The sequence below is a fragment of the Oncorhynchus mykiss genome, chromosome 22 (genome assembly GCF_057628025.1).
Source record: "Oncorhynchus mykiss isolate SJ-2025 chromosome 22, ASM5762802v1, whole genome shotgun sequence".
Classification (NCBI taxonomy): Eukaryota; Metazoa; Chordata; class Actinopteri; order Salmoniformes; family Salmonidae; genus Oncorhynchus; species Oncorhynchus mykiss.
The window spans coordinates 30,814,498-30,840,510 of NC_143043.1; the positions used below are offsets into that span (position 1 = coordinate 30,814,498).

Here is a 26,013-nt window from a genome sequence, read left to right on the forward strand (position 1 = left end):
CCATGGTGGCGAAGTAAATACAATATACCAATAAAACACTGGAGTGATAGATGTGCAGGAGATGAATGTGCTATGCGTGCTATTCACCAAATGTAATTCCATTTCATATTTTTAACAAGAGTAATAGTTAGTATATTACATTTACGCAAATCATGAATGCTTTTAAAAATATCTATATATATATATTACTTTCCAAATAAACGTTATATTTCCATGGAAATACATCGATAGTGGGGTGCAATCGGGTGATGTAGGCTTGTACACAATCGGCCAAACTTGTTTTAGGAACATCAGGCAGGATTTAGGCTACCAACTGCCTATCCAGTTGTAGCTCAATCTTGGGATTAATGATCACGATCTTGGGTGCAATGATGACTCTGTGGAGGCTCATTGATTTAACGTTACGCTAGCCTACATGATACACTAGTAAAGTAATAAAATACATACCTTCCGCCTTATTAGCCACGACCTACCATTCTTTGTGCAGCTTCAAATGTCGAACAAAGTTGAAAATTGTTGCGCCTCCGTCTAATTTTCTTCCCGCATGTTTTGCAAGTTGCAATCCATTTTTTGTTTATACAGCGTTGTCTTTATATCCGAAAATAATAATTTGGGGTATCATCTTTCCAAGTGCTCCTTCTGAATTCACCCGCCGATGTTCCTCTGCACTGCCACCCACAACTTTTTCTCAGCTGGCACAATTTTATTGGCTGCTGTCCGATTCAAACTGTAATCCATTAAATGAAGAGTTGATGTGCTGCACACTTTTTTTAATAGCATCTTTTTAAATATTTGGGCTTGGGGAGGGTATCAAGTCAGGTCGAGTCATAAGGCTCAAGTCCAAGTCAAGTCATTGGTGTTAAAGTCAAAGTCGAGTTGCAAGTCATCATCTTTCTGCTGAATGGCCCCGCAGCAATGTTCCAACATCTAGTGGAAAGCCTTCCCAAAAGATTGGAGGTTGTTATAACAGCAAAGGGGGGACCAACTCTATATTAATGCCCATGATTTTGGAATGAGATGTTCGACGAACAGGTGTCCACACACAGGGTATTTGCATATGTCATACACTAACAAAATAACCAGAAATTGAAAGAAATGGTCATTCCTGGGTCAACTCATGAGTTGATCATGTGGTACGAATTCGACCAGTTACACCACTTCTTAACAGACAGTGATGGGGGATTCAATTAATTTGGATGTTTTGGATGTTAATTCCACTTTGAAATCAAACTCTGAGCACATAGTCAATCACTCAGTAATCGCTGCTGAATGGGTATGTGTGATGTCTCTGAGCTCCATGGTTGTGAGGTTTTAAACATCTCTGTGCTTCTCTCTAAGACGACCACTTCCTCGTTTCTCCGTCCTCCTCAGCCTGAACAGTGGTATGGTTCCTGGTTAGCTAGCTGTGGCACTGATCACTAACTCTAAAGTTCCACTCCACTCTGTCCGTCTCTCTCTGTCAGTCACGTCCAGGGTCTTCATGGCGACTCTCCTGTCCTGGGATTTGGTTTCTGTGGTCATCACGCTGTTCCTTGTCTACACAAGTAAGCTACAGTACTATGTGTGTGTTTGTGAGTGTGTGTGTGTGCGTGCGTGCATGTCTGTCTGCCTGCCAGCAATCCTGCCTATCTACCTACTTTTTTAGGGGGTAGATCAGCTTTAATATTGCAGATAGAGTGTAGCTTCAATCAATGTAATTGCCTGCATCATTTCCAATCCCCCATATATGTTTGCATTATATAATATATATATAGATTTTAAAATATATATTCCTTTATTATTTTCCCTTAACGCTACCATCCCTCCCCTAATTGGAGTAAACTAATGGACAACAACAATTAGGCTTCTACTTCCAGTTTATACATACTATATTAATTTTATGTACACAGTATATTTTACAATAGTTTTATTTTGTTTGTTTTAGTCCTATCCTTCAGCTCCACTCAGCCCCTCCCATCTATTGCTGAACACCATCCAGTTTTTATTTATATTTTCCATATATTTTTCAATTGTGCTGTGATGTTTCACAAAAGTTCTGAACCTTTCTATTCTCATTGATTCTACATATTGTAAGTTAAAGATAAACAATTTTGCTAAGAGTTTTACTATATTATTTATTGATTGACTAAAACTTTTTAAATCACCCAGCAGTGTAATTTGCAGAGTTAGCTCCAGGTAAATGCTGCAATTCTTCAGCCACTCCTGAACCTGCGACCAAAAACAAGCTACATATGGACAGTACCAAAATCTTCTAATGACTAACTATTCACAGAAAAATCTGCAGAGCTGGGATGGTTGTATCCTCCATATACAGTACCAGTCAAAAGTTTGAACACACCTACTCATTCAAAGGTTTGTATTTATTTTTACTATTTTTACATTGTAGAAAAATAGCGAAGACACCAAAACTATCAAATAACACAAATGAAATCATGTAGTAACCAAAAAAGTGTTAAACAAATCCAAATATATTTTAAATGTTTTATTCTTGAAAGTAGCCACCCTTTGCCTTGATGACAGCTTGCACACTCTTGGCATTCTCTCAACCAGCTTCACCTGGAATGCTTTTCCAACAGTCTTGAAGGAGTTCCCACATATACTGAGCACTTGTTGGCTGCTTTTCCTTCATTCTGCGGTCTAACTCATCCCAAACCATCTCAATTGGGTTGAGGTCGGGTGATTGTGGAGGCCAGGTCATCTGATGCAGCATTCCATCACACTCGTTCTTGGTCAAATAGCCCTTACATAGCCTGGAGGTTGTCCTGTTGAAAAATAAATGTTGCTGTGGTAGCCATGCTGGTTAAGTGTGCCTTGACATCTAAATAAATCACTGACAGTGTCACCAGCAAAGCACCCTAATGTCCATTGATCGTGTTTCTTGGTCCAAGCAAGTCTCTTCTTATTATCGGTGTCCTTTAGTAGTGTTTTTTTCAGCAATGCTACCATGAACGCCTGATTCACTCAGTCTCCTCTGAACAGTTGATTTTGAGATGTGTCTGTTACTTGAACTCTGTGAACCATTTATTTGGGCTGCAATTTCTGAGGCTGGTAACTCTAATGAACGTATCCTCTGCAGCAGAGGTAAATCTGGGTCTTCCTTTCCTGTGGCGGTCCTCATGAGAGCCAGTTTCCTCATAGTGCTTGATGGTTTTAGCGACTGCACTTGAAGAAGCGTTCAAAGTTGTTGAAATTTTACACATTGACTGACCTTCAAGTATTGATGGACTGCCGTTTCTCTTCGCTTATTTGAGCTGTTCTTTCCCTAATACTTGGTCTTTTACCAAATAGGGTTATCATCTGTATACCACCCCCACCTTGTCACAACACAACTGTGATAACATATTTTGATTTGTTTAACACCTTTTTGTTTACATATGATTCCATATGTGTTATTTCATGTCTTCACTATTATTCTACAATGTAGAAAACAGTCAAAATAAAGAAAAAGCCTTGAATGAGTAGGTGTGTCTGAACTTTTGACTGGTATGTATATAACATCGCATTATATTGAAAAACAAAGTTTTGAATCCAGTGTTGTTTTGTGTATCAGATCATAAACCATGTGCCATGGAATCGGTACATCGAAAATATATTTTCAACTATTTTGCAATCTATATGGCACAGCTGTACATTTTTTGGTCCTTAAATGAAACTGGTATACTTTTTTTATTTATCACAATTTTCTTTAGCCAATTTTGGTCTTTAATGCAGGGACCACAGATAAGTTCCTTATTTTCTCCCCCTTCCACTTGCCTCTTACATTTTTGCAGTAATGCTGCAATTAGTCAGTTGTAATTTTGAGTAGAGCAGACATTTCCATATATTTTTATTAGCTGCATGTGTAGCATAACTCCACCAGTCCTATTTATAATATCATTTACAAAGATAAAACCTATTTTATTTGTTTTTATCTGGTGGATTAAACTGAAATTGCAACCAACTTTTTATGGCTTGTTTTAAAAATAACAATATTTTAGAGATCATTTCATTTTCAAATAACCGAAAGTGAGAGGTTGTAATCTGAATAAAGGGAAAAAGGCCATTCTTGAACATGGGGTGAGACATTGTTATTAATCTGCTAGAGAACCAGTTCGGATTTAAGTATAACTTTTGTATGACTGAAGCCTTTAGTGAGAGGTCTAATGCTTTAATATTTCAACATTTCTGCCCTCCGAATTTATATTAATTATATAAATAGACCCATTTAATTTTATCTGGCTTGCCGTTTCAAAAAAAAATCACATTTAATATGTTTTGCTCATATAATTAAAAAACCAAGTCGCTAGGTGTAGACAAGCCATAAGGAAATAGGAAAACTGAGATATGAATAAATAGTTAATAAATAGTTAATAAATCATTAATCATGGGGATTTTTCAACAGACAGGTATTTTCCTTACCACCGTAACAAGATCTCGTCTTTTATTGCCAACTTTCTATTAAAATGTATTGTAGTGAGATAATTTCTTTCATTTGATATATGAATTCCGAGTATATCCACTTCACCATATCCACTTCACCACTTCACCATTTTATTGGCAAACTACACGGTAATGTAAAAGTCATGTTTTTAGTGATCCAATATGTAATATAATACACATCATAATTTGGTTGTAATCCAGAAAGGTTAGAAAAAGTATCTAGATCATCTATGAGGCTGTGGAAGGATCCAAAGTGTGGATTTAAAATAAAACATGAATAATCAGCAAAAAATGACACCTTCAATTATAAGCCCTGGATTTCTAGGCCTTTGATATTATTGTTAGAGCTAATTTAACAGCTAACATTTTGATAGTCATAATAAATATATATGCCAATAGTGGACAACCTTGTTTAACTCCTCTTGATGGATTAATACTTTCTGAGAAGTAGCCATTATTTACTATTTTACACCTGGAGTTACTATACATAACTTTAACCCATTTTATAAGAGCTTCTCCAAAATTGAAATATTCCATGCATTATAATGCCAGTCGTACTTTATCAAAAGCCTTTTCAAAGTCAGCTATGAATGAATACCAAGCCGGGTTTCCCAGATTATTCATAATGTTCTGTTGTTTACAGCACGTGTCTTATATTCTCTTCAATGTATTGTCCATGTAAAATTAGGATGAATAATATCCAAAAATACATTTTTAATTCTATGTGCTATGCACTTTGCTAGAATGTATGCATCACAACACTGTAGTGTAAGGGACCTCCACTTTTTTAAATGGACTGGATGTTTATATTTACCACTTGGGTCCTGTTTCAGTAATAATGAATTCAGACCTTCTTGTTTAATATCTGATCACCTTGTTGTCTATCTGCCTACCTGCCTGTCTGTCTGTAAACTTTGGCTTTGTTCTTTTCTCTCCCATAGAGTCAGCGACAAACATTAAAACAAATAAATCAGCTTCTTTGGGAGAAGATGTTTATTTGGTGTGCAATGAATCCATGACGAACACAACTAATCAAGTCATCTGGAGAAAGGACACTGTTCTTATTCTCTCTCATTCCAAGGGGAAAATAACTCACAGAAACTTCACCTCAGGCAGGATGCGTGCTGACTCTCTTACTCCTACAGAGCTTATTATATCTATTGTAGAGCTAACTGACACCGGGACCTACAACTGTACTGTCACAGATCAAAGAGGTGTTAAGACAATGGAGTGGAATTTGACTATCACAGATAACCTCATAGGTAAGGATTGTGATTTTCTGTTGATACTGTAACATGTGGAGAAGAAACCGTATTCTGTAACACTAGATATAAAGTAAAATACAATTTTGACATGAACAAAACTGCACAGGAATTGTGACATGAACAAAACTGCCCAGGAAAATCGTCAGTGTTCATATCCTGGTGTTAGCAGTTTTGGTGTTGATATGGTTTTGGTGTTACTTTCTGTTACTCTGAATGGACTGAACGCCGGCTGGTGTTGCTTTTTATGCTGTTGTAAAAAAATATCAGGGTGTCAAATTGGCCAGTACTACCTAATGTAGATTTTTCGGTGTAATATTTGTCGTTTTGATTCAGGTGTTAAATTTACTCTGTAAGTCTTAAATTAACACGCATTGGTGTAAAAGAACCCCAGTGTTGGTGTTAATAACCAGTGTTAAACCAGCATGCTCTATTGCAGTTAGATTTTTTTAAATGGTTTGTTTCACTATCTATGTTTTTGCATGTATATTGATTGATTAATTCATCTTATGCTTATATAAATAACATACATTTTTCTAAGATAATCCAATCTGTTAAATGGATTTATTACTCCCTTTACTGAAATGGTTGTTCTAGTATAGATGCTGAAGGTAGTCTCATATCTTAATCTTTTAAACTGAGCAGTCATTCTGAATGCAGGTTGCGGGTGAATACAATTCCACTGGTTAGCTATTTTTTTATTTAACCTTTATTTAACTTGGCAAGTCAGTTACAATGTCATTCTTATGTACAATGACAGCCTATGACAGCTATCCCCACTCTGGCTGGATTCCAATAGGAATTACACATCACTTCGCAAACCAGAATAATGTGACTTGCAGGCCTTTGTATTAGGTTAAAACTAGGCCCTCATATCTCATGAAGTACCTGTGGTATTGTGTTAAACAATTAGATTGTAATGATAACATTCACTTAGGATCTCACTTACTGAATGCCACAGCACTGAAAATGGATGAATGCAACAACCATGTCTTGTCACTAACAAAAACAGTCATGGGTGGTAACACTACATTTCACATTAAAAGGCACTCTGGGAAATATGCAAATAAGGCTTTACACTAAGCAGTGTGTTAATTTAACACTGAAAAGTGTGGACCCTTATAGACACAGGACCAGTGTTAATTTAACACTGGATAATTTGCTGTGAAGGTATCAGCTGTGAAGGTAACACCATAACAGTGTACCTTTAACACTGACCTTGTATAAATCTATTTCTAAAGTGTTAAATACAAGGTAGTAGGGAACACCATAACAGTGTACCTTCAACAAAGAGTTAGTGTAAAATGTTATGTTACAAAGTTTCGGTGTATAAAAGAGCAACACTTTGAAAACTGTGAATTCAACACTTTCTGGTGGTTCTCATATAAACACTTTTGAAGTGTTATATTGAACAGCCACAGTGTTCAAGTTACCAATCAAATGTTGTTGTGTGGACATTATTGTGATAATTATTGCAAACAATTAATATTGAATGTTATTCCCCCAATTTAATATATTGTTGTAAAGCAAAGGAATATGACACTCATTTTAGATCTTTGAGACTTGTCTGATAATCCCAATTTTTTTGTCTGTTTGACTTAACACAGATAATGCTGAACATGGCCTACAGATGTTGTTGGTCTTCACAATTCCATCTGCTATTGGAGGAGTGGCTCTGTGCATTGGTATCTGCTGTATGGTCTGGCTGTGTAGGTGAGTAACTCAAAGGGCTCCATCTGATCATTGGTCTATTATAGCACTATTATTTGGCATTTATTAAAAGGTCATTTCCGATTGAGCCGACATATGCAGCATTTACTGTGATAGTGGGCTTCACTAATGCTGAAAGAGTGCCTTTTAAAGGTGCAACGTCCAAAAAGCACGATTGGATTGAATCCCAGCCCTAATACATGTTACCTTGTTTCTGCAGGAAAATAAAAAAGGAACAGACAAGTCATTGTGAAAGGCGAGGAGAGGTCAGTAGCTGAAAGCACTTGATCATTTTACTAAACGGAATGGCTTCTCAACCTATGTTCGTCCTGCCCCCAGGACACCATTTCAGGTTTTCTAAAACTCATGTTTTTCACGTTTTCCTTACACACTAAAACCTTTACACATCCTACTTATGTTTATGTTGTTTTTAAAAAGTAAAGTACGTAAGGAGTTTTAGAAAATGGGAAATGTCATCCTGGGGGCTGGACGAACACAAGTTTGCACATCCTCTGCCTTTTTCTAAAACCGGGGATGTTGTCTTCTCTTAATCAGTTGAAAATTCATTATTATTCAACATGTCCCTACCTGGGATGGGAGCTCACAACCTCTTGGTTCACGGAATTCCAATCTTCCTGGTAGGCCAGGATGTCTGTGTCGATAATGGATTTCACTTGTAGTCCTACACTTTGGACATCAAAGTAAATCTCAGCTTTGTTAAAAAATACACTCAAGAAAAATTATTATATTTTTCATAGTGATTCAGGAGTAACATTAAAACAGAGTAATATGGCCCACCAACATTAGACAACTATACAGAAAACTTTAATATTGCTGAAATAAGTCAAAGAAATCAATGATGAGAGAATAGTCAGAATAACTGATAACTAAGGTCTCCATTCAATCTGTTATTGCTGAAACGTTACAGATTCTGCGATAGAAATCTAAAAGTAATATCCGATTGAGCCGAGATATGCAGCATTTACCGTGAATGGAGTCTCCAGGAACGCAGAAACATTGCCTTTAAAAGCTGCAATGCCTATGACCTTGATCGGATTATATTCTTGCCTAAAATAGCAGTGCAGATGGCACTATTTTGCTAAGTGCAGAGATGTTTTACAGGTAATGAATGTGTAGAAGAATGCTACAGTCTTTGTGGTGCAGCAGAAAGATCAGTGTACTTCACATTCAGAGGTTATGAGTTCAAATCAAAGGTGGAGTCATATTTTAGCTGAACAGCAATAACTCATGAAATTACACATGAAAACATCTCGTCACATGTGAAATGTCACGTGAAGTGTTCAAACAACTAATGTTTCCACATGATTTCACATGTGGAATGTCACTTGAAGTGTTCAAACAACTAATGTTTCCACATGATTTCACATGTGGAATGTCACTTGAAGTGTTCAAACAACTAATGTTTCCACATGATTTCACATGTGGAATGTCACGTGAAGTGTTCCAAAAACATGTTTCCACATTATTTTGCATGAAATGTCAAATATGAAGTGTTCCAGAAACACATTTTCACATGTGAAATTTCACGTTAACTTTCACGATAACATGGAACTACACAGTTGGCCATTGTTGTTAATTTTTAGATATTTTTTTTCATTTTACGGTAAATTTCTACAGTAATAGGATACTGCACTAGTGTTTTAGCTGTACAGCGATAACACATGAAATTACACATGGAAACATGATCACATGTGAAGTGTTTCAAAAACACGTTTTCACGTGAAATGTTGCGTTAAGTGTTCATAAAACAAATGTTTTCACATGATTTCACATGTGAAATGTCACGGGAAGTTTTCCAGAAACACGTTTTCACATGTGAAGGGTTACAAAAACACATGAAACGTGAAATTTCACTTGAAATAATTTGATTTCTCACTTGTGAAATCATATGATTTTATATGTAATATTTAATATTTAACATGAAACTACAAAGTTAGTCATTGATGTTAATTTAGTGATTTTCTGTCATTTTACAGTACATTTACGGTAATAGAATACTGTATTAGTTTTGCTATATATTTACTGTCAATTGCAATGCACTTGAGTAGGCTACTTTTTGGCCTGCAAATTAACTTGGCATGCCTCACTTGCATTTGCATTTAAACTTATATGATACTTTAGATGCGCTTATTATGTTATAGTAGGTTACCAGCTACTGAGTTGAAGTGAAAATAGTGGAAATAACCTTTTATGTATTTATACACCTGAACTGCATTTTGTCAGTAAATATAGAAAAATGAATTATATTCAGGAAGTACACAGAAATTATCATTCTAATTGCAAATAATTTCAATACCTGAAAGTTAGGAGTTGGAATTCGGTTTACTTTCTGAGTTGAATGAAACAAATGGAATTGACCTCAACATTGGTTAGCACACTTGGGACGCAACCACACCTGGGATTTGAATCACAACCTTTGAGATATAAGCAACCAGAATTTCCAGCTTCGCCACCAGGTCTGTGGCCAAAACAGAAATCGGCCAAAGATTTATTGGAAAGAACACATTTCTGCACTTTGCTAAAAGTTGCCCGAAATCAAGTCAATAATTGTGTAATTATCTGACCAAACCAAACTGAAAAGTAGCAGTACTCAGGGACACTTGACATTAAGGCATAGATTCAATCAGTTGTAACTGCATTAGAGCGGTCAAATCGGTGAGCAGCTGCTCGTGTGGTCATTGTGACGAAGCCACACCCATCCTTTCACACTTTAGAAGGTCAGGGGGCTGGAACATAATAATAAATTATTTGTAGACTGCAAATTCACTGCAAGAATCCCAAACAGATATAATATTTTACTAAAACATAATCATTTTAAACCATGCTTACATGTGTATACAACCACATACACGGCCTCAGAAAGTATTCACACCCCTTCACTTTTTCCACATGTTGTTGTGTTACAAAGTATCAAATCAAATTTTATTTGTCACATACACATGGTTAGCAGATGTTAATTGGAGTGTAGCGAAATGCTTGTGCTTCTAGTTCCGACCATGCAGTAATATCTAACAATTAATATAACCTAACAATTTCACAACAACTACCTTATCAACACAAGTGTAAAGGAATGAATAAGAATATGTACATAAAAATATATGAATGAGCGATGGCAGAACGGCATAGGCAAGATGCAGTAGATGGTATAGAGTACAGTATATACATATGAGATGAGTAATGTAGGGTATGTAAACATTATATAAAGTAGCATTGTTTAAAGTGGCTAGTGATACATTTATTACATCAAATTTTTATTATTAAAGTGGCTAGAGATGAGTCAGTATGTTGGCAGCAGCCACTCAATGTTGGTGATGGGTGTTTAACAGTCTGATGACCTTGAGATAGAAGCTGTATTTCAGTATCTCGGTTCCCGCTTTGATGCACCTGTACTGACCTCGCCTTCTGGATGATAGCGGGGTGAACAGGCAATGGCTCGGGTGGTTGTTGTCTTTGATGATCTTTTTGACCTTCCTGTGACATCGGGTGGTGTAGGTGTCTTGGAGGGCAGGTATTTTGCCCCCAGTGATGCATTGTGCAGACCTCACTACCCTCTGGAGAGCCTTACGGTTGTGGGCGGAGCAGTTGCCGTACCAGGCGGCCCAACAGGATGCTCTCGATTGTGCATCTGTAAAAGTTTGTGAGTGTTTTTGGTGACGAGCCACATTTCTTCAGCCTCCTGAGGTTGAAGAGGCGCTGCTGCGCCTTCTTCACTATGCTGTCTGTGTGGGTGGACCATTTCAGTTTGTCCGTGATGTGTACGCTGAGGAACTTAAAACTTCCACCTTCTCCACTACTGTCCCATCGGTGTGGATAGGGGGCTGCTCCCTCTGCTGTTTCCTGAAGTCAACGATAATCTCCTTTGTTTTGTTGACATTGAGTGTGAGGTTATTTTCCTGACACCACACTCCAAGGGTCCTCACCTCCTCCCTGTAGGCCATCTCGCCGTTGTTGATAATCAAGCCTACCACTGTAGTGTCGTCTGCAAACTTGATGATTGAGTTGAAGGCGTGCATGGCCATGCAGTCATGGGTGAACAGGGAGTACAGGAGAGGGCTGAGAACGCACCCTTGTGGGGCCCCAGTTTTGAGGATCAGTGGGGTGGAGATGTTGTACCTACCCTCACCACCTGGGGGCGGCCCGTCAGGAAGTCCGGGATCCAGTTGCACAGGGCGGGATACTATTGTGTTAAATGCTGAGCTGTAGTCGATGAACAGCATTCTTACATAGGTATTCCTCTTGCCAGATGGGTTAGGGCAGTGTGCAGTGTGCAGTGTGATTGCGATTGTGATTGCGTCATCTGTGGACCTATTGGGGCGGTAAGCAAATTGGAGTGGGTCTAGGGTGTCAGGTAGGGTGGAGGTGATATGGTCCTTGACTAGTCTCTCAAAGCACTTCATGATGACTGAAGTGAGTGCTACAGGGCGATAGTCATTTAGCTCAGTTACCTTCGCTTTCCTAGGAACAGGAACAATGATGGCCCTCTTGAAGCATGTGGGAACAGCAGACTGGGATAAGGATTGATTGAATATGTCCGTAAACATACCAGCCAGCTGGTCTGCGCATGCTCTGAGGACGCGGCCGGGGATGCCGTCTGGGCCGGCAGCCTTGCGAGGGTTAAAGCGCTTAAACGTTTTACTCACATTGACTGCAGTGAAGGAGAGGCCACAGGTTTTGATAGCGGGCCGTGTCAGTGGCACTGTGTTGTCCTCAAAGCGAGCAAAGAAGTTGTTTAGCTTGTCTGGGAGCAAGACATCATGGTCCGCGACTGGGCTGGTTTTCCTTTTGTAGCCGTTATTGACTGTAGACCCTGCCACATACCTCTCGTGTCTGAGCCGTTGAATTGCGACTCTACTTTGTCTCTATACTTTACGCTTAGCTTGATTGATTGCCTTGCGGAGGGAATAGCTACACTGTTTGTATTCAGTCATGTTTACAGTCACCTTGCCCTGATTAAAAGCAGTGGTTCACGCTTTCACTTTTGCTCGAATGCGGCTATAAATCCACGGTTTCTGGTTGGGGAATGTTTAAATAGACGCTGTGGGTACAACATCACCAATGCACTTGCTAATAAACTTGCTCACCGAATCAGTGTATTAATCAATAATATTGTCCGACGCTATACGGACCATATCCCAGTCCATGTGATCGAAGCGATCTTGAAGCGTGGATTCCGATTGGTCGGGCCAGCGTTGAACAGACCTGAGCACAGGCGCTTCCTGTTTTAGTTTATGTCTATAGGCTGGGAGCAAAAAAATGGAGTCGTGGTCAGATTTTCCGAAAGGGGGGGGGGGGGCTTTACAGTATATGCATCACAGAAGTTAGAAAAACAATGGTCCAGGGTTTTGCCAGTCCGGGTCGCGCATTCGATATGCTGATCAAATTTATGGAGCCTTGTTTTCATATTAGCCTCGTTAAAATCCCCAGCTACAATAAATGCATCCTCAGGATATGTGGTTTCCAGTTTACATAGTGTCAAATTATGCATGACTGTGATTATGATCTAAAATAATTATCTTGGTAGATAATGCGGTCAAGTGAACAAAAGGACTTGAGTTCCTGTATGTTGTTATGATCACACCACGTCTCATTAATCATAAGGTATAAGGTATACATCCCCGCCCTTCTTCTTACCAGAGAGATGATTGTTTCTGTCTGCGTGATGCGTGAAGAAGCCGGGTGGCTGTACCGACTCTGATGACGTATCCCTGAGTGAGCCATGTTTCCATGAAACAAAGAACGTTACAATCTCTGATGTTTCTCTGGAAGGCAACCCTTGCTCCGATTTCGTCTACCTTGTTGTCAAGAAACTGGACATTGTTGAGTAGTATGCTCGGGAGCGATGCGCGATGCGCCCGTCTATGGAGCCTGACCAGAAGACCGCTCCGTCTGCCACTTCTGCGGCGCCGTTGTTTTGGGTCGCCGGCTGGGATCCGATCTATTGTCCTGGATGGTGGACCAAACAGAGGATCTGATTCGGGAAAGTCGTATTCCTGGTCGTAGTGTTGGTGAGTTGACGTTGCTCTTATATCCAATAGTTCCTCCCGACTGTATGTAATAAAAACCTAATATCCTGGGGTAACAATGTAATAAATAAATCATAAAAAAACAAAATACTGTATAGTTTCCTAGGAACGCGAAGCGAGGCGGCCATCTCTGTCGGCGCCGGAAGTTTGTATGTCATTGTATTTTTCTCAACAATCTGCACAAAATACTCGAATGACAAGGTGGAAGAAAAAATCTAACATTTGAAAATAAAAATGTTTTCTATACAGTACCAGTCAAATGTTTGGACACACCTAGTCATTACAGGGTTTTTCTTTATTTGTACTATTTTCTAAATTGTAGAATAACAGTGAAGACATCAAAACTATGTAATAACACATATGCAATCATGTAGTAACCAAAAAGGGTTAAACAAATCATTTATTTTGTATTTGAGATTCTTCAAAGTAGCCACCCTTTGCCAGCTTTGCACACTCCTGGCATTCTCTCAACCAGCTTCATGAGGTGGAAGGCATTTCAATTCAATTAACAGGTGTACCTTGTTAAACGTTCATTTGTGGAATTTATTTCCTTCTTAAAGCGTTTGAGCCAATCAGTTGTGTTGTGACAAGGTAGGGGTGGAATACAGAAGATAGCCCTATTTGGTAAAAGACCAAGTCCATATGTAACGATGTGTGCTGAGAGTCGGGAAGCAAGTTCAGAGAGTGAGTGTTTTAGCAAATAAATGAAAACATAATACAAAACAAGAAACACGAACAATGCACAGACAAGAAACTGAAACAGAAACAATGACACCTGGGGAAGGAAACAAAGGAGTGACATATATAGGGTAGGCAATCAAGGAGGTGATGGAGTCCAGGTGAGTGTCATAATGCGCATAACGATGGTGACAGGTGTGCGCCATAACGAACAGCCTGGTGACCTAGAGGCCAGAGAGGGAGCACACCTGACACCATATTATGGCAAGAACAGCTCAAATAAGAAAAGATAAACGACAGTCCATCATTACTTGAAGACATGAAGGTCAGTCAATTGGGAACATTTCAAGAACTTTGAACGTTTCTTCAAGTGCAGTCACAAAAACCATCAAGCTCTATGATGAAACTGGCTCTCACGAGGACCGCCACAGGAAAGGAAAACACAAAGTTAACTCTGCTGTAGAGGATAAGTTCATTAGAGTTACCAGCCTCAGAAATTGCACCTGATATAAATGCTAACAGACACATCTCAACATCAACTGTTCAGAGGAGACTGTGTGAATCAGGCCTTCATGGTCGAATTGCTGCAAAGAAACCACTACTTAAGGACACCAATAAGAATAATAGACCTGCTTGGGTCAAGAAACACAAGCAATGGACATTAGACCGGTGGAAATCTGTCCTTTGGTCTGATGAGTCCAAATTTGACAATTTTGGTTCCAACCGATGTGTCTGTGAGACGCAGAGTAGGTGAACAGATGATCTCTCCTTCATGACTGTTTGAAAAGCATTCACTGGGAAACTGGTTGAGAGAATGCCAAGAGTGTGCAAAGCTGTCATCAAGGCAAAGGGTGGCTACTTTGAAGAATCTAAAATATCAAATATATTAGGATTTGTTTAACACTTTTTTGGTTAATACATGATGCCTTGTGTTATTTCATAGTTTTGAAGTCTTCACTATTATTCTACAATGTAGAAAATTGAAAAACAATTAATAAAATGGAATTAGTTGGTGCGTCCAAACTTGACTGTTACTGTATGTATAATTTATAATTCCAAAAATAGATGTAGCAACTACAGATTGCACCTTTAAGTCTATCAAAAGTGTGCAAGTTTGAGAACGTGTCCATTAGGCTCACGCTCCAGATCCCAATCACGTGAATTCTAATCACCTGTTCACACACCTGTATGTCATTATCACACACTATTTAGTTCAGTTCTTTGCACCCCATCACTGTGAGGTATTGTTTGTTTTGTGAAGCAAGTATTTCAGAGTGCTGGTTTTCCCGTGATGTAGTCCTCCAGTGTATGATAGTTTTTGCTTGCCTCACTAACAATGCTAGCCTTTACCCTGCCTGTACTGTTACCCTTTTGAACCCCCTGTGTATGACCTTCTGCCTGCCCCTGGATCAAACCTTCCTCCTCCTGTGGTCCTTTGCAGTAAACATGCTGCGCCCTGCGCTTGAAACCTCACCAAAAAACAACAGCGGAGCTGCAGCTATGTCTGGCCCGACAAGAGGAACGAATCGATGCGCTCTGCGACCTCCTTTGCCAGTCCATTCATGCTTCACCCATATCAGGTGCCACAGCCTCCTCTCGTTCATCTCCCCCATATCCATGCCTAATATGTCAAGGATTTATCATGCAGTGTAACCTGTACATAGACCATCACCCCGCTGACAAAGACAGGGTGGACTTTATCACCTACTCACAGGCAAAGCTCTGGATTGGGTCACAGCCCTATGGGCCGCTCAAAGTTGTGATCTGTCCTCTGAATCACGTTTCCACGCCCTCTTCAAGGAGCTGTTCGACCATTCAGTTTCAGGTCGTCACACTGGGGACCTGTTATGTGAGCTGTGACAGGGCCGTTGCTCCACCACTGAGTATGCCCTTGAGTTCCTAGCTCTCCTTACAGTCTACCGGAGGGGTCTTATTCGGGAGTTACAGACCGAGCTGGCATGCAGAGGTTTAGCTTCTTTGGGATAGGGGTTGGTATTTTGACATCCAGATGAAAAGCGTGCCCAAAGTAAACTGCCTGGTACTCAGGCCCAGAAGCTAGGATATGCATATATTGGTAGATTTGGATAGAAAACACTAAGGCTTCTAGAATCGTTAAAATAATGTCTGTGAGTATAACAGAACTGAAATGGCAGGCGAAACCCCGAGGACAAACCATCCCCCCCAAAACAATGAATCCTACCACTGATTTCAATGGCTGGCACTTTTATAATAGGGCGAAATCGTGCCCGATTGCAGTTCCTAGGGCTTCCACTAGATGTCAACAGTCTTTAGAAAGAGTAAATGAGAAAATGAGCCAGAAATGGTTGTTTTTCTAGGTGGCTCCCATTTTGGCTGTAGTGTTTCCAAGCGCGTGAATGAGAGTGCGTTATTTGATATTTTTCTCCGGTAAAGACAATAACGATTCTCTGTCTTCAATTTGATTGTTTATTTGCATATTAGGGTACCTAAGATTTGATTCTAAACGTTGATTGACTTGTTTGGATAAGTTTATTGGTAACGTTTGGGATTAATTTTGTATGCATTTTGAAGGAGGGAAAACGAGTGGATTATTGACTGAAGCGCGCCAGCTAAACTGAGTTTTTATGGATATAAAGAAGGAATTTATCGAACAAAAGGACCATTTATAATGTAACTGGGACATTTTGGAGTGCCAACAGAAGATCTTCAAAGCTAAGGCATATATTATATCGCTATTTCTGACATTCGTTTTGATACTCCCTAGTTGAAAATGATTTGTTATGCATTTGTGTGCTGGGTGCTGTCCTCAGATAATCACATGGTTTGCTTTCGCCGTAAAGCCTTTTTGAAATATGCCATTAACAACCAGTTAAGCTTTATTTTGATGTATTGCACTTGTGATTTCATGAAAGTTTAATATTTATAGTAATTTAAGTTGAATTTGGCGCTCTGCAATTTCGCTAGTGACCCACTGATCTGCATTAAGTTAACAGACCTAAACCAATACATCCAGATGTCCATATCCATTGACAACCTGCTAGTGGACCGCAGACCTATACAGTCGTCCATGGCCTTCGAGTTTTCCAAACCCTTCTCTCGTCCACCAAGGTCCAATATCCCCGAACCCATGCAACTCGGGCACACCCCTCTAACGCCTGCTGAGAGACACTGGAGGTTATGTGAACCTGTGCATCTATTGTGGAGAGAGTAACCACCTACTCAATAGCTGTCTGATTCGCCCCCCCACGAAGCGGTGACCACAACCCCTCCACTTCCGCCCGGGTGAGCAACTCTACGTTTTTGAACATTACCAAAAGGCAGTTTGGGATCCCGGCTATTCTTTCTGCTATTGGGGTCACTCAGTTTGTGGAGGGACTTGGGAGCTGCAGGAAATTTCATTGACGAACAATTGGCACAACACTTATGAGTCAAGCTAATCCCCGTTAATCCTCCCTTTAGGACTAATGCGCTGGACGGACAACCTCTCGGAACTGGTCTTGTGACTCACATGACTGAAAGTTTCACCCTTCAGATTTGCCTCCTTCACTCTGAGGTCAATCAGTTAAAACAGGTCAACATTAAACTTCTTACGGCTGCTGTCCCTGTACAGGGATCAACATCAGCGGACATCAGCGGAAATTTCAGAGTGACAACTAATAGTACTCAATACAACTCAAACTTTCATTAAAACACACATGCAGGGTACTCAACTAAAGCTACACTCGTTGTGAATCTAGCCAACATGTCAGATTTTTAAAAAGCTTTTCGTCGAAAGCATGAGAAGCTATTATCTGATAGCATGCAACCCCCGAAATACCCAAAGGGGACGTAAACAAAATAATTAGCGTAGCCGGCGCTACACAAAACGCATAAATAAAATATAAAACATTCATTACCTTTGACGAGCTTCTTTGTTGGCACTCCTATATGTCCCATAAACATCACAATTGGGTCGTTTTTTCGATTAAATCCGTCCATGTATACCCAAAATGTCCATTTATGAAGCCCGTCTGATCCATGAAAAAGCACCGTTCCAAAACACACCGTCATTTTTTTAAATTAAAAAGGTTACCTATAAACTTTGACAAAACACTTCAAACTACTTTTGTAATCCAACTTTAGGTATTAGTAAACGTTAATAATCGATCAAATTGATCACGGGGTGATCTGTATTCAATAGCAGCACGTTTTGAAATCATGGTCCACATTCTCTCTTTCATAACTTCCTCTGGTGTGCTCGACGACAGGAAGTGCCTATTCCTCATTTTACCAAGAATTAATTTAAAATCAATTGACAGTACTGGCGACATCGTGTGGAAGCTGTAGGTAAACAGGGCCCTATCTATTTTCCCTTGCCATAGACAATACAGAGACTGGCGGAGGGATATTTTTTTATTTTTTTTTGTGAACAGTTTTCCTTGGGATTTTTCCTGCTAAACACGTTCTGTTATAGTCACAGACATGATTTAACCAGTTGTATAAACTTCAGAGTGTTTTCTATCCACACATACTAATCATATGCATATACTATATTCCTGGTATGAGTAGCAGGACGTTGAAATGTTGCTTGATTTTTAACAAAAAGCTGCAAAAATTTGCAGCCTCTTTAACAGGTCAATGCCGCAGGGCCAGACGATTACCAGGACGTGTACTCCGAGCATGCACTGACCAACTGGCAAGTGTCTTCACTGACATTTTCAACCTGTCCCTGACTGAGTCTGTAATACCAACATGTTTCAAGCAGACCACCAAAGACCCTGTGCCCATGAACACTAAGGTAACCTACCAAAATGACTGCAGACCCGTAGCACTCATGTCTGTAGCTATGAAGTGCTTTGAAAGGCTGGTAATGGCTCACATCAACACCATTATCCCAGAAATCCTAGACCCACTCCAATTTGCATACCACCCAAAAGATCCACAGATGATGCAATCTTTATTGCACTCCACACTGCCCTTTCCCACCTGGACAAAAGGAACACTTATGTGAGAATGCTATTCATTGACTACAGCTCAGCATTCAACACCATAGTGCCCTCATAGCTCATCGCTAAGGACCCTGGGACTAAACACCTCCCTTTTCAACTGGATCCTGGACTTCTGACAGGCAGCCCCCAGGTGATAAGGGAAGGTAACAACACATCTGCCAAGCTGATCCTCAACACAGGGGCCCCTCAGGGGTGTGTGCTCAGTCCCCTCCCGTACTCCCTGTTCACCCATGACTGCATGGCCAGGCACCACTCCAACATCATCATTAAGTTTGCAGGCGACACAACATTGGTAGGCCTGATCACTGACAACGATGAGACAGCGTATAGGGAGAAGGTCAGAGACATGGCCGTGTGGTGCCGGGGCAACAACCTCTCCCTCAACGTGATCAAGACAAAGGAGATGAGTGTGGACTACAGGAAAAGGAGGACAGAGCACGCCCCCATTCTCATCGACGGGGCTGTAGTGGAGCAGGTTGAGAGCTTCAAGTTCCTTGGCATCCACATCACCAACAAACTAACATGATCCAAACACACCAAGACAGTTGTGAAGAGGGCATGACAAAACCTATTCCCCCTCAGGAGACTGAAAAGATTTGGCATGGGTCCTCAGATCCTCAAAATATTCTACAGCTGCACTGGTTGCATCACTGCCTGGTATGGAAACTGCTCGGCCTCCAATCGAAAGGCACTACAGAGGGTAGTGCGTACGGCCCAGTATATCACCAGGGCCAAGACTCCTGCCAATCCAGGACCTCTATACCAGGCAGTGTCAGAGGAAGGCCCTAAAAATGATCAAAGACTCCAGACACCCTAGTCATAGACTGTTCTCTCTGCTACCGAACGGCAAGCGGTACCAGAGCACCAAGTCTAGGTCCAAAAGGCTTCTGAACAGCTTCTATCCCCAAGCCATAAGACTCCTGAACAGTTCATCAAATGGCTACCCAGACTATTTCCATTGCCCCTTTCCCCCACCCCCTCTTTTACGCTGCTGCTACTCTCTGTTTATTATCCATGCATAGTCACTTTACCTCTACCTACATGTACATATTACCTCGACCAACCGGTGCCCCCGCACATTGTCTCTGTAACGGTACCCCCTGTATATAGCCTCGCTACTTTTATTTTACTGCTGCTCTTTAACAATTTTTTATTTTTTTTATTATACAATTTTTTATTTAAGATACTGTTGTGAAGAAGTTTAAAGCCGGATTTGGATACAAAAAGATTTCCCAAGCTTTAAACATCCCAAGGAGCACTGTGCAAGCGATAATATTGAAATGGAAGGAGTATCAGACCACTGCAAATCTACCAAGACCTGGCCGTCCCTCTAAACTTTCAGCTCATACAAGGAGAAGACTGATCAGAGATGCAGCCAAGAGGCCCATGATCACTCTGGATGAACTGCAGAGATCTACAGCTGAGGTGGGAGACTCTGTCCATAGGACAACAATCAGTTGTATATTGCACAAATCTGGCCTTTATGGAAGAGTGGCAAGAAGAAAGCCATTTCTTAAAAATATCCATAAAAAGTGTCGTTTAAAGTTTGCCACAAGCCACCTGGGAGACACACCAAACATGTGGAAGAAGGTGCTCTGGTCAGATGAAACCAAAATTGAACTTTTTGGCAACAATGCAAAACATTATGTTTGGCGTAAAAGCAACACAGCTGAACACACCATCCCCACTGTCAAACATGGTGGTGGCAGCATCATGGTTTGGGCCTGCTTTTCTTCAGCAGGGACAGGGAAGATGGTTAAAATTGATGGGAAGATGGATGGAGCCAAATACAGGACCATTCTGGAAGAAAACCTGATGGAGTCTGCAAAAGACCTGAGACTGGGACAGAGATTTGTCTTCCAACAAGACAATGATCCAAAACATAAAGCAAAATCTACAATGGAATGGTTAAAAAATAAACATATCCAGGTGTTAGAATGGCCAAGTCAAAGTCCGGACCTGAATCCAATCGAGAATCTGTGGAAAGAACTGAAAACTGCTGTTCACAAATGCTCTCCATCCAACCTCACTGAGCTCGAGCTGTTTTGCAAGGAGGAATGGGAAAAAATTTCAGTCTCTCGATGTGCAAAACTGATAGAGACATACCCCAAGCGACTTACAGCTGTAATCACAGCAAAAGGTGGCGCTACAAAGTATTAACTTAAGGGGGCTGAATAATTTTGCACGCCCAATTTTTCAGTTTTTGATTTGTTAAAAAAGTTTGAAATATCCAATAAATGTCGTTCCACTTCATGATTGTGTCCCACTTGTTGTTGATTCTTCACAAAAAAATACATTTTTATATCTTTATGTTTGAAGCCTGAAATGTGGCAAAAGGTCGCAAAGTTCAAGGGGGCCGAATACTTTCGCAAGGCACTGTAAGTATTTCAGTGTAAGTTCTACCTGCACCTATTGTATTCGGCGCACGTGACATACAATTTTATTTGTCCGCTAGAATCTACCCCTAAGTGTGCATAAATGCTGTCGGGATTTGAACTTGCAACCTTTTGGCCTGGGGTGTATTAATGTTTCAGCAGTTTCTTCAGATGGTTACTTTTATAGCAGCCACATAACAACAGCAGTCTTTGGATTTTATATGGCGGTTGGCAACCAACTTTACGGTGCATTAACACCACCAACTGGACTTGAGTATGGACCTCAGTTCATCTTTCAATCATCCATATGGGTATACGCTCCTAAACACCAATGAGGAGATGGGAGAGGCGGGACTTGCAGTGCGTCAAGCGTCTCAAATAAAACCACGTTCTATTTTAGTGCCTGGCTACGCAGACGCTTGCGATCAGCGTGGGTGCAATGACTGAATAACATGTATGTGTAAAGGTATTTTGCAAAGCTCGCGCACCCGGTGCTCGAGCACCCGACGGAAACGATGTGGTCAGTATGTTAGTAAACTCACTTCAATCATGCAGTACAGTGTACAGTCAAAAAGCAGTTTAGCAGTTACACTGGCGGGTCCCGGTGGCAATAAATTAATTAAACCAAAAGCTTACATTGACTTGGAAGAGTTCCAGTGTTGGATAGCCATAACCAGCTAGCTAACATAGCATCCCTCTCTGTTTGAGCTGGGGTGTTTGATAAGGCTAAGCTAGAAAGCTGCATTCGCTATCTAAGTAAGTGAAAGTGAAAAAATACATCAAAACATAGCTAGCTCGCTCTCTCTCACTTTTGCTCTTGCTTCTCCTTCATTTTTTAAGAAATGTATTTGTTCATAACTGTTCAACTATTGTCTTTCTATCCCGTTGAGTCAACTACTCACCACATTTTATGCACTGCAGTGTTAGCTAGTACTAGATTCATTCTCTAATCCTTTGACAACATGTGGACAACATGTCAGTTCATGCTGCAAGAGCTCTGATAGGTTGGAGGACGTCTTCCGAAAGTTGTCAAAATTACTGTATAGGGGATGAGGGATGGGGATGAGAACCATGACCCTCCTAGGTTTTGTATTCAAGTCAATGTAACCAGAGGTAGATGGAAACTAGTGTTCCCCCGGCTCCACCATGATATTCTTCTTGGTATTGAACAAGAAGTTAAGTCCCAATTGTCATCACAGTTCAAGATTTTACAGTAATTTAAATCAGAATACAGTAGCATACTGTTAATTTAAAGGAATAACACCTTCATGTTTTTGTATATATTTACTTTATTTTTACTGCAACTTTAGGAAAAGCGCAGAAATGTGTTGTTGCCAATAAATATATACTCTATCACCATTATGCCCACAGACCTGGTGGCACAGCTGGAACTTCAGGTAGTTCACAACCAAGAAGTTGTTAGTTCAAATCCTGGTTGAGTCCCAAGTAAACATTATACAGCAGCATACTGTCCTTCAGTATTAACACCTTAGTTTAGCTGTAAAAATAGTGTCTAACTCATGGGATCATATGTTGAAATTTTGCCTCCCATTTTGTCATGTGGTTTATTTCACATGAGATCATGTACTAAGATGTTGTCATGTGTAGTTTTGTTATCACATGTTGCTTTATATGTCGTCATGTTTCTTCACGTTGTCACATTAACTTCTCTTTTTGTCTTACATCTTTTAACTCCCTCCTTTCATCCCCCCTTTTCACCTCTCATCTAACTCTTATCTTCTCTCCTTCTTTCCTTCACTCCTCTCTTCTGCTCACCTCTCTTCTCTCCCCTATAGGAGAGCAATGCCCCATCTCAAGGTCACACTGTCCGAAGAGCACAACGCCAGCGGAGTCAGTACTTCGAAAGATTCAACTCAGTCTACGGACATTACTGAACACATCAGAAGTTGAATCAATAACAAATCAATCCCCTCCCGTTTTGGTAAAAATCTGAGGGATGGGACTGGAGAAATGTAACCACTCTCAAATTCCTGGACAGAGCTATGGATGCAAGAACTGATTATATAACAATTATAGTTTTTGCCATGTTTTGAGGCACCATGTTTGTTTACATTTAGTTTGTTTGTAAACATTGGAGTAAAACATGCTTATATATTGGGTTCTGACAGGGTAAAACAGCTGAACTAAGTTCATGAGGCATTTATAAGTTATATTCTTCAAGAATCAATGGGTACATATCACAAATTTATAAATTGACAAAGCTACTTCAGATTTTCCTTATAAAGTGAATTCACCTATACCTCATAAAGACCTTACTTCATGTAAATTAATTAGGAATGTGTGTAAACCTACTCTCTCCTCTGGCTATGGAATTACACTCAAATGTACAGTAAGTGTCACGGCCGATGAAAGTGGACCAAGGTGCAGCGTGGTGAGCATTCATTTTCCTTTTTATTTAAAATGTTGCCAACAAAACAACAAACGAAAGCCACAACCATGCCGCTTACAGGGCTTTAGTGCCACAAACAAAGTTAACTACCCACACTGAAGGAGGGAAAAAGGGCTACCTAAGTATGATTCCCAATCACAGACAACGATAGACAGCTGTCCCTGATTGAGAACCATACCCAGCCAAAACATAGAAAACAAAACAGAATGCCCACCCCATATCACACCCTGACCTAACCAAATAGAAAAATAAAACGGCTCTCTAAGGTCAGGGAGTGACAGTAACAATAAGAGTAAAACAATTAAACTAAAAACATTGTCTTTCTTATTAGGCAATATACTTTCATACATTAAAGGAGCAATATGCAGAAATCACTGCCATTTCCTGGTTTCTAAAATTCTAATAGTTTGCCTAATTTCAGTTTATGTGACAAAACAAGCAGTAATTGTGTAGAGAATCATTGCAATGAAATTGGTAATGACACTGAACTGCAGTCAGGTTAAGACCCCGTTGAGGACAACGAACATGCAGATGAGCTTCCTTGAGACGGTTTCTGACAGTTTGTGCAGAAATTCTTCGATTGTGCAAACCCAGTTTCATCAGCTGTCCAGTTGGCTGCCCTCAGATGTTCCAGCAGGTGAAGGTGCCGGATGTTGAGGTTCTGGGCTGTCATGGTTACACGTGGTCTGCGGTTGTGAGTCCAGTTGGACATACCAATACTGCAAAATTCTCTAAAATGACATAGGTAGAACAATTAGCATTAAATTATCTGGCAACAGCTTTGGTGTATGTTCCTGCAGTTAGCATTCCAATTGCACACTCCCTCAAAACTTGAGACATTTGTAGCATTGTGTTATGGGACAAAACTGCACATTTTAGAGAGGCCTTTTATTGTCCCCAGCACAAGGTACACCTGTGTAATGATCATGCTATTTAATCAGCTTCTTTAAATGCCACACCTGTCAGGTGGATGGATTATCTTGGTAAAGGAGAAATGCCCACTAATTGGGATGTAAACAAATTTGTGCCAACACTTTACATGTTGCGTTTATATTTTTGTTCAGTATACACCTCACATTTTTATGTGAACTTGGTCAGGTTGCCCAAAAGTTACATATTGCAGCTTTAAAACATTGTCACACTTATTTTTAGATGTGCATGGCAAGAAAGTGTTGCAGACAGTGCCACCCTGTGTTATATTGTGTTGTAGGGTTAATGATGAAATGCAAACAGTCATTCATCTCTCACCACAAGATGTATTCTACCCTTGTCAACAATGGGTATGGTTAATGCATTGGTTTAAAACTCTCTCAAATCAAATCACATCAAATTTTATTTGTCACATACGCCGAATAGAAAAGGTGTAGACCTTACAGTGAAATGATTACTTACAATTCTTTAACTAACAATGCAGTTTTTATGAAAAATAGCCCAAAAGAAAAAAGAAAAAAAAGAAAGAAAAGTAGCAAATAAATAAAGAGCAGCAGTAAAATAACAACACAGAGGCTATATACAGGGGGTACAGAGTCAATGTGCTGGGGCACATGTTAGCCGAGGTAATTGAGGTAATATGTACATAGAGTAGGTAGAGTTATTAAAGTGACTATGCATAGATAATAAACAGAGAGTAGCAGCAGCGTAAAATAGGGGGGAAGGAGGTGGTCAATGCAAATAGTCTGGGTAGCCATTTGATTAGATGTTCAGGAGTCTTATGTCTTGAGTGTAGAAGCTGTTTACAAGCCTCTTGGACCTAGACTTGGTGTGCCGGTATCGCTTGCCATGCGATAGCAGAGAGTATAGTATATGACTAGGGTGGCTGAAGTCTTTGACCATCTTTAGGGCCGTCCTCTGACACCGCCTGGTATAGAGGTCCTGGAGGGCAGAAAGCATGGCCCCAGTGATGTACTGGGCCATACGCACTACCCTTGCAGTCGGAGGCGGAGCAGTTGCCATACCAGGCAGTGATGCAACCAGGCAGTGATGCTGTCGATGGTGCAGCTGTAGAATCTTTTGAGGATCTGAGGACTCTTGAGGATATTTTCAGTCTCTTGAGGGTGAATAGGTTTTGTCGTGCCCTCTTCCCTACTGTCTTGGTGTGCTTGGACAATGTTAGTTTGTTGGTGATGTGGACACCATGGAACTTGAAAC

At 40.3% G+C, this 26,013-nt stretch overlaps 1 protein-coding gene across 1 annotated transcript; it reads left to right on the plus strand.

Moving 5' to 3' along the window:
• The first annotated feature begins 1,313 nt into the window (after nucleotides 1-1,313).
• LOC110502118 (uncharacterized) lies at nucleotides 1,314-24,643 on the plus strand. The gene is made up of 5 exons (XM_021579989.3): nucleotides 1,314-1,544; nucleotides 5,361-5,681; nucleotides 7,289-7,394; nucleotides 7,612-7,657; nucleotides 23,252-24,643. Exons 1-5 carry the CDS (start codon nucleotides 1,481-1,483, stop codon nucleotides 23,348-23,350), a joined length of 636 nt encoding a protein of 211 aa, XP_021435664.1. The 5' UTR covers nucleotides 1,314-1,480; the 3' UTR covers nucleotides 23,351-24,643.
• Nucleotides 24,644-26,013: the final 1,370 nt, after the last annotated feature.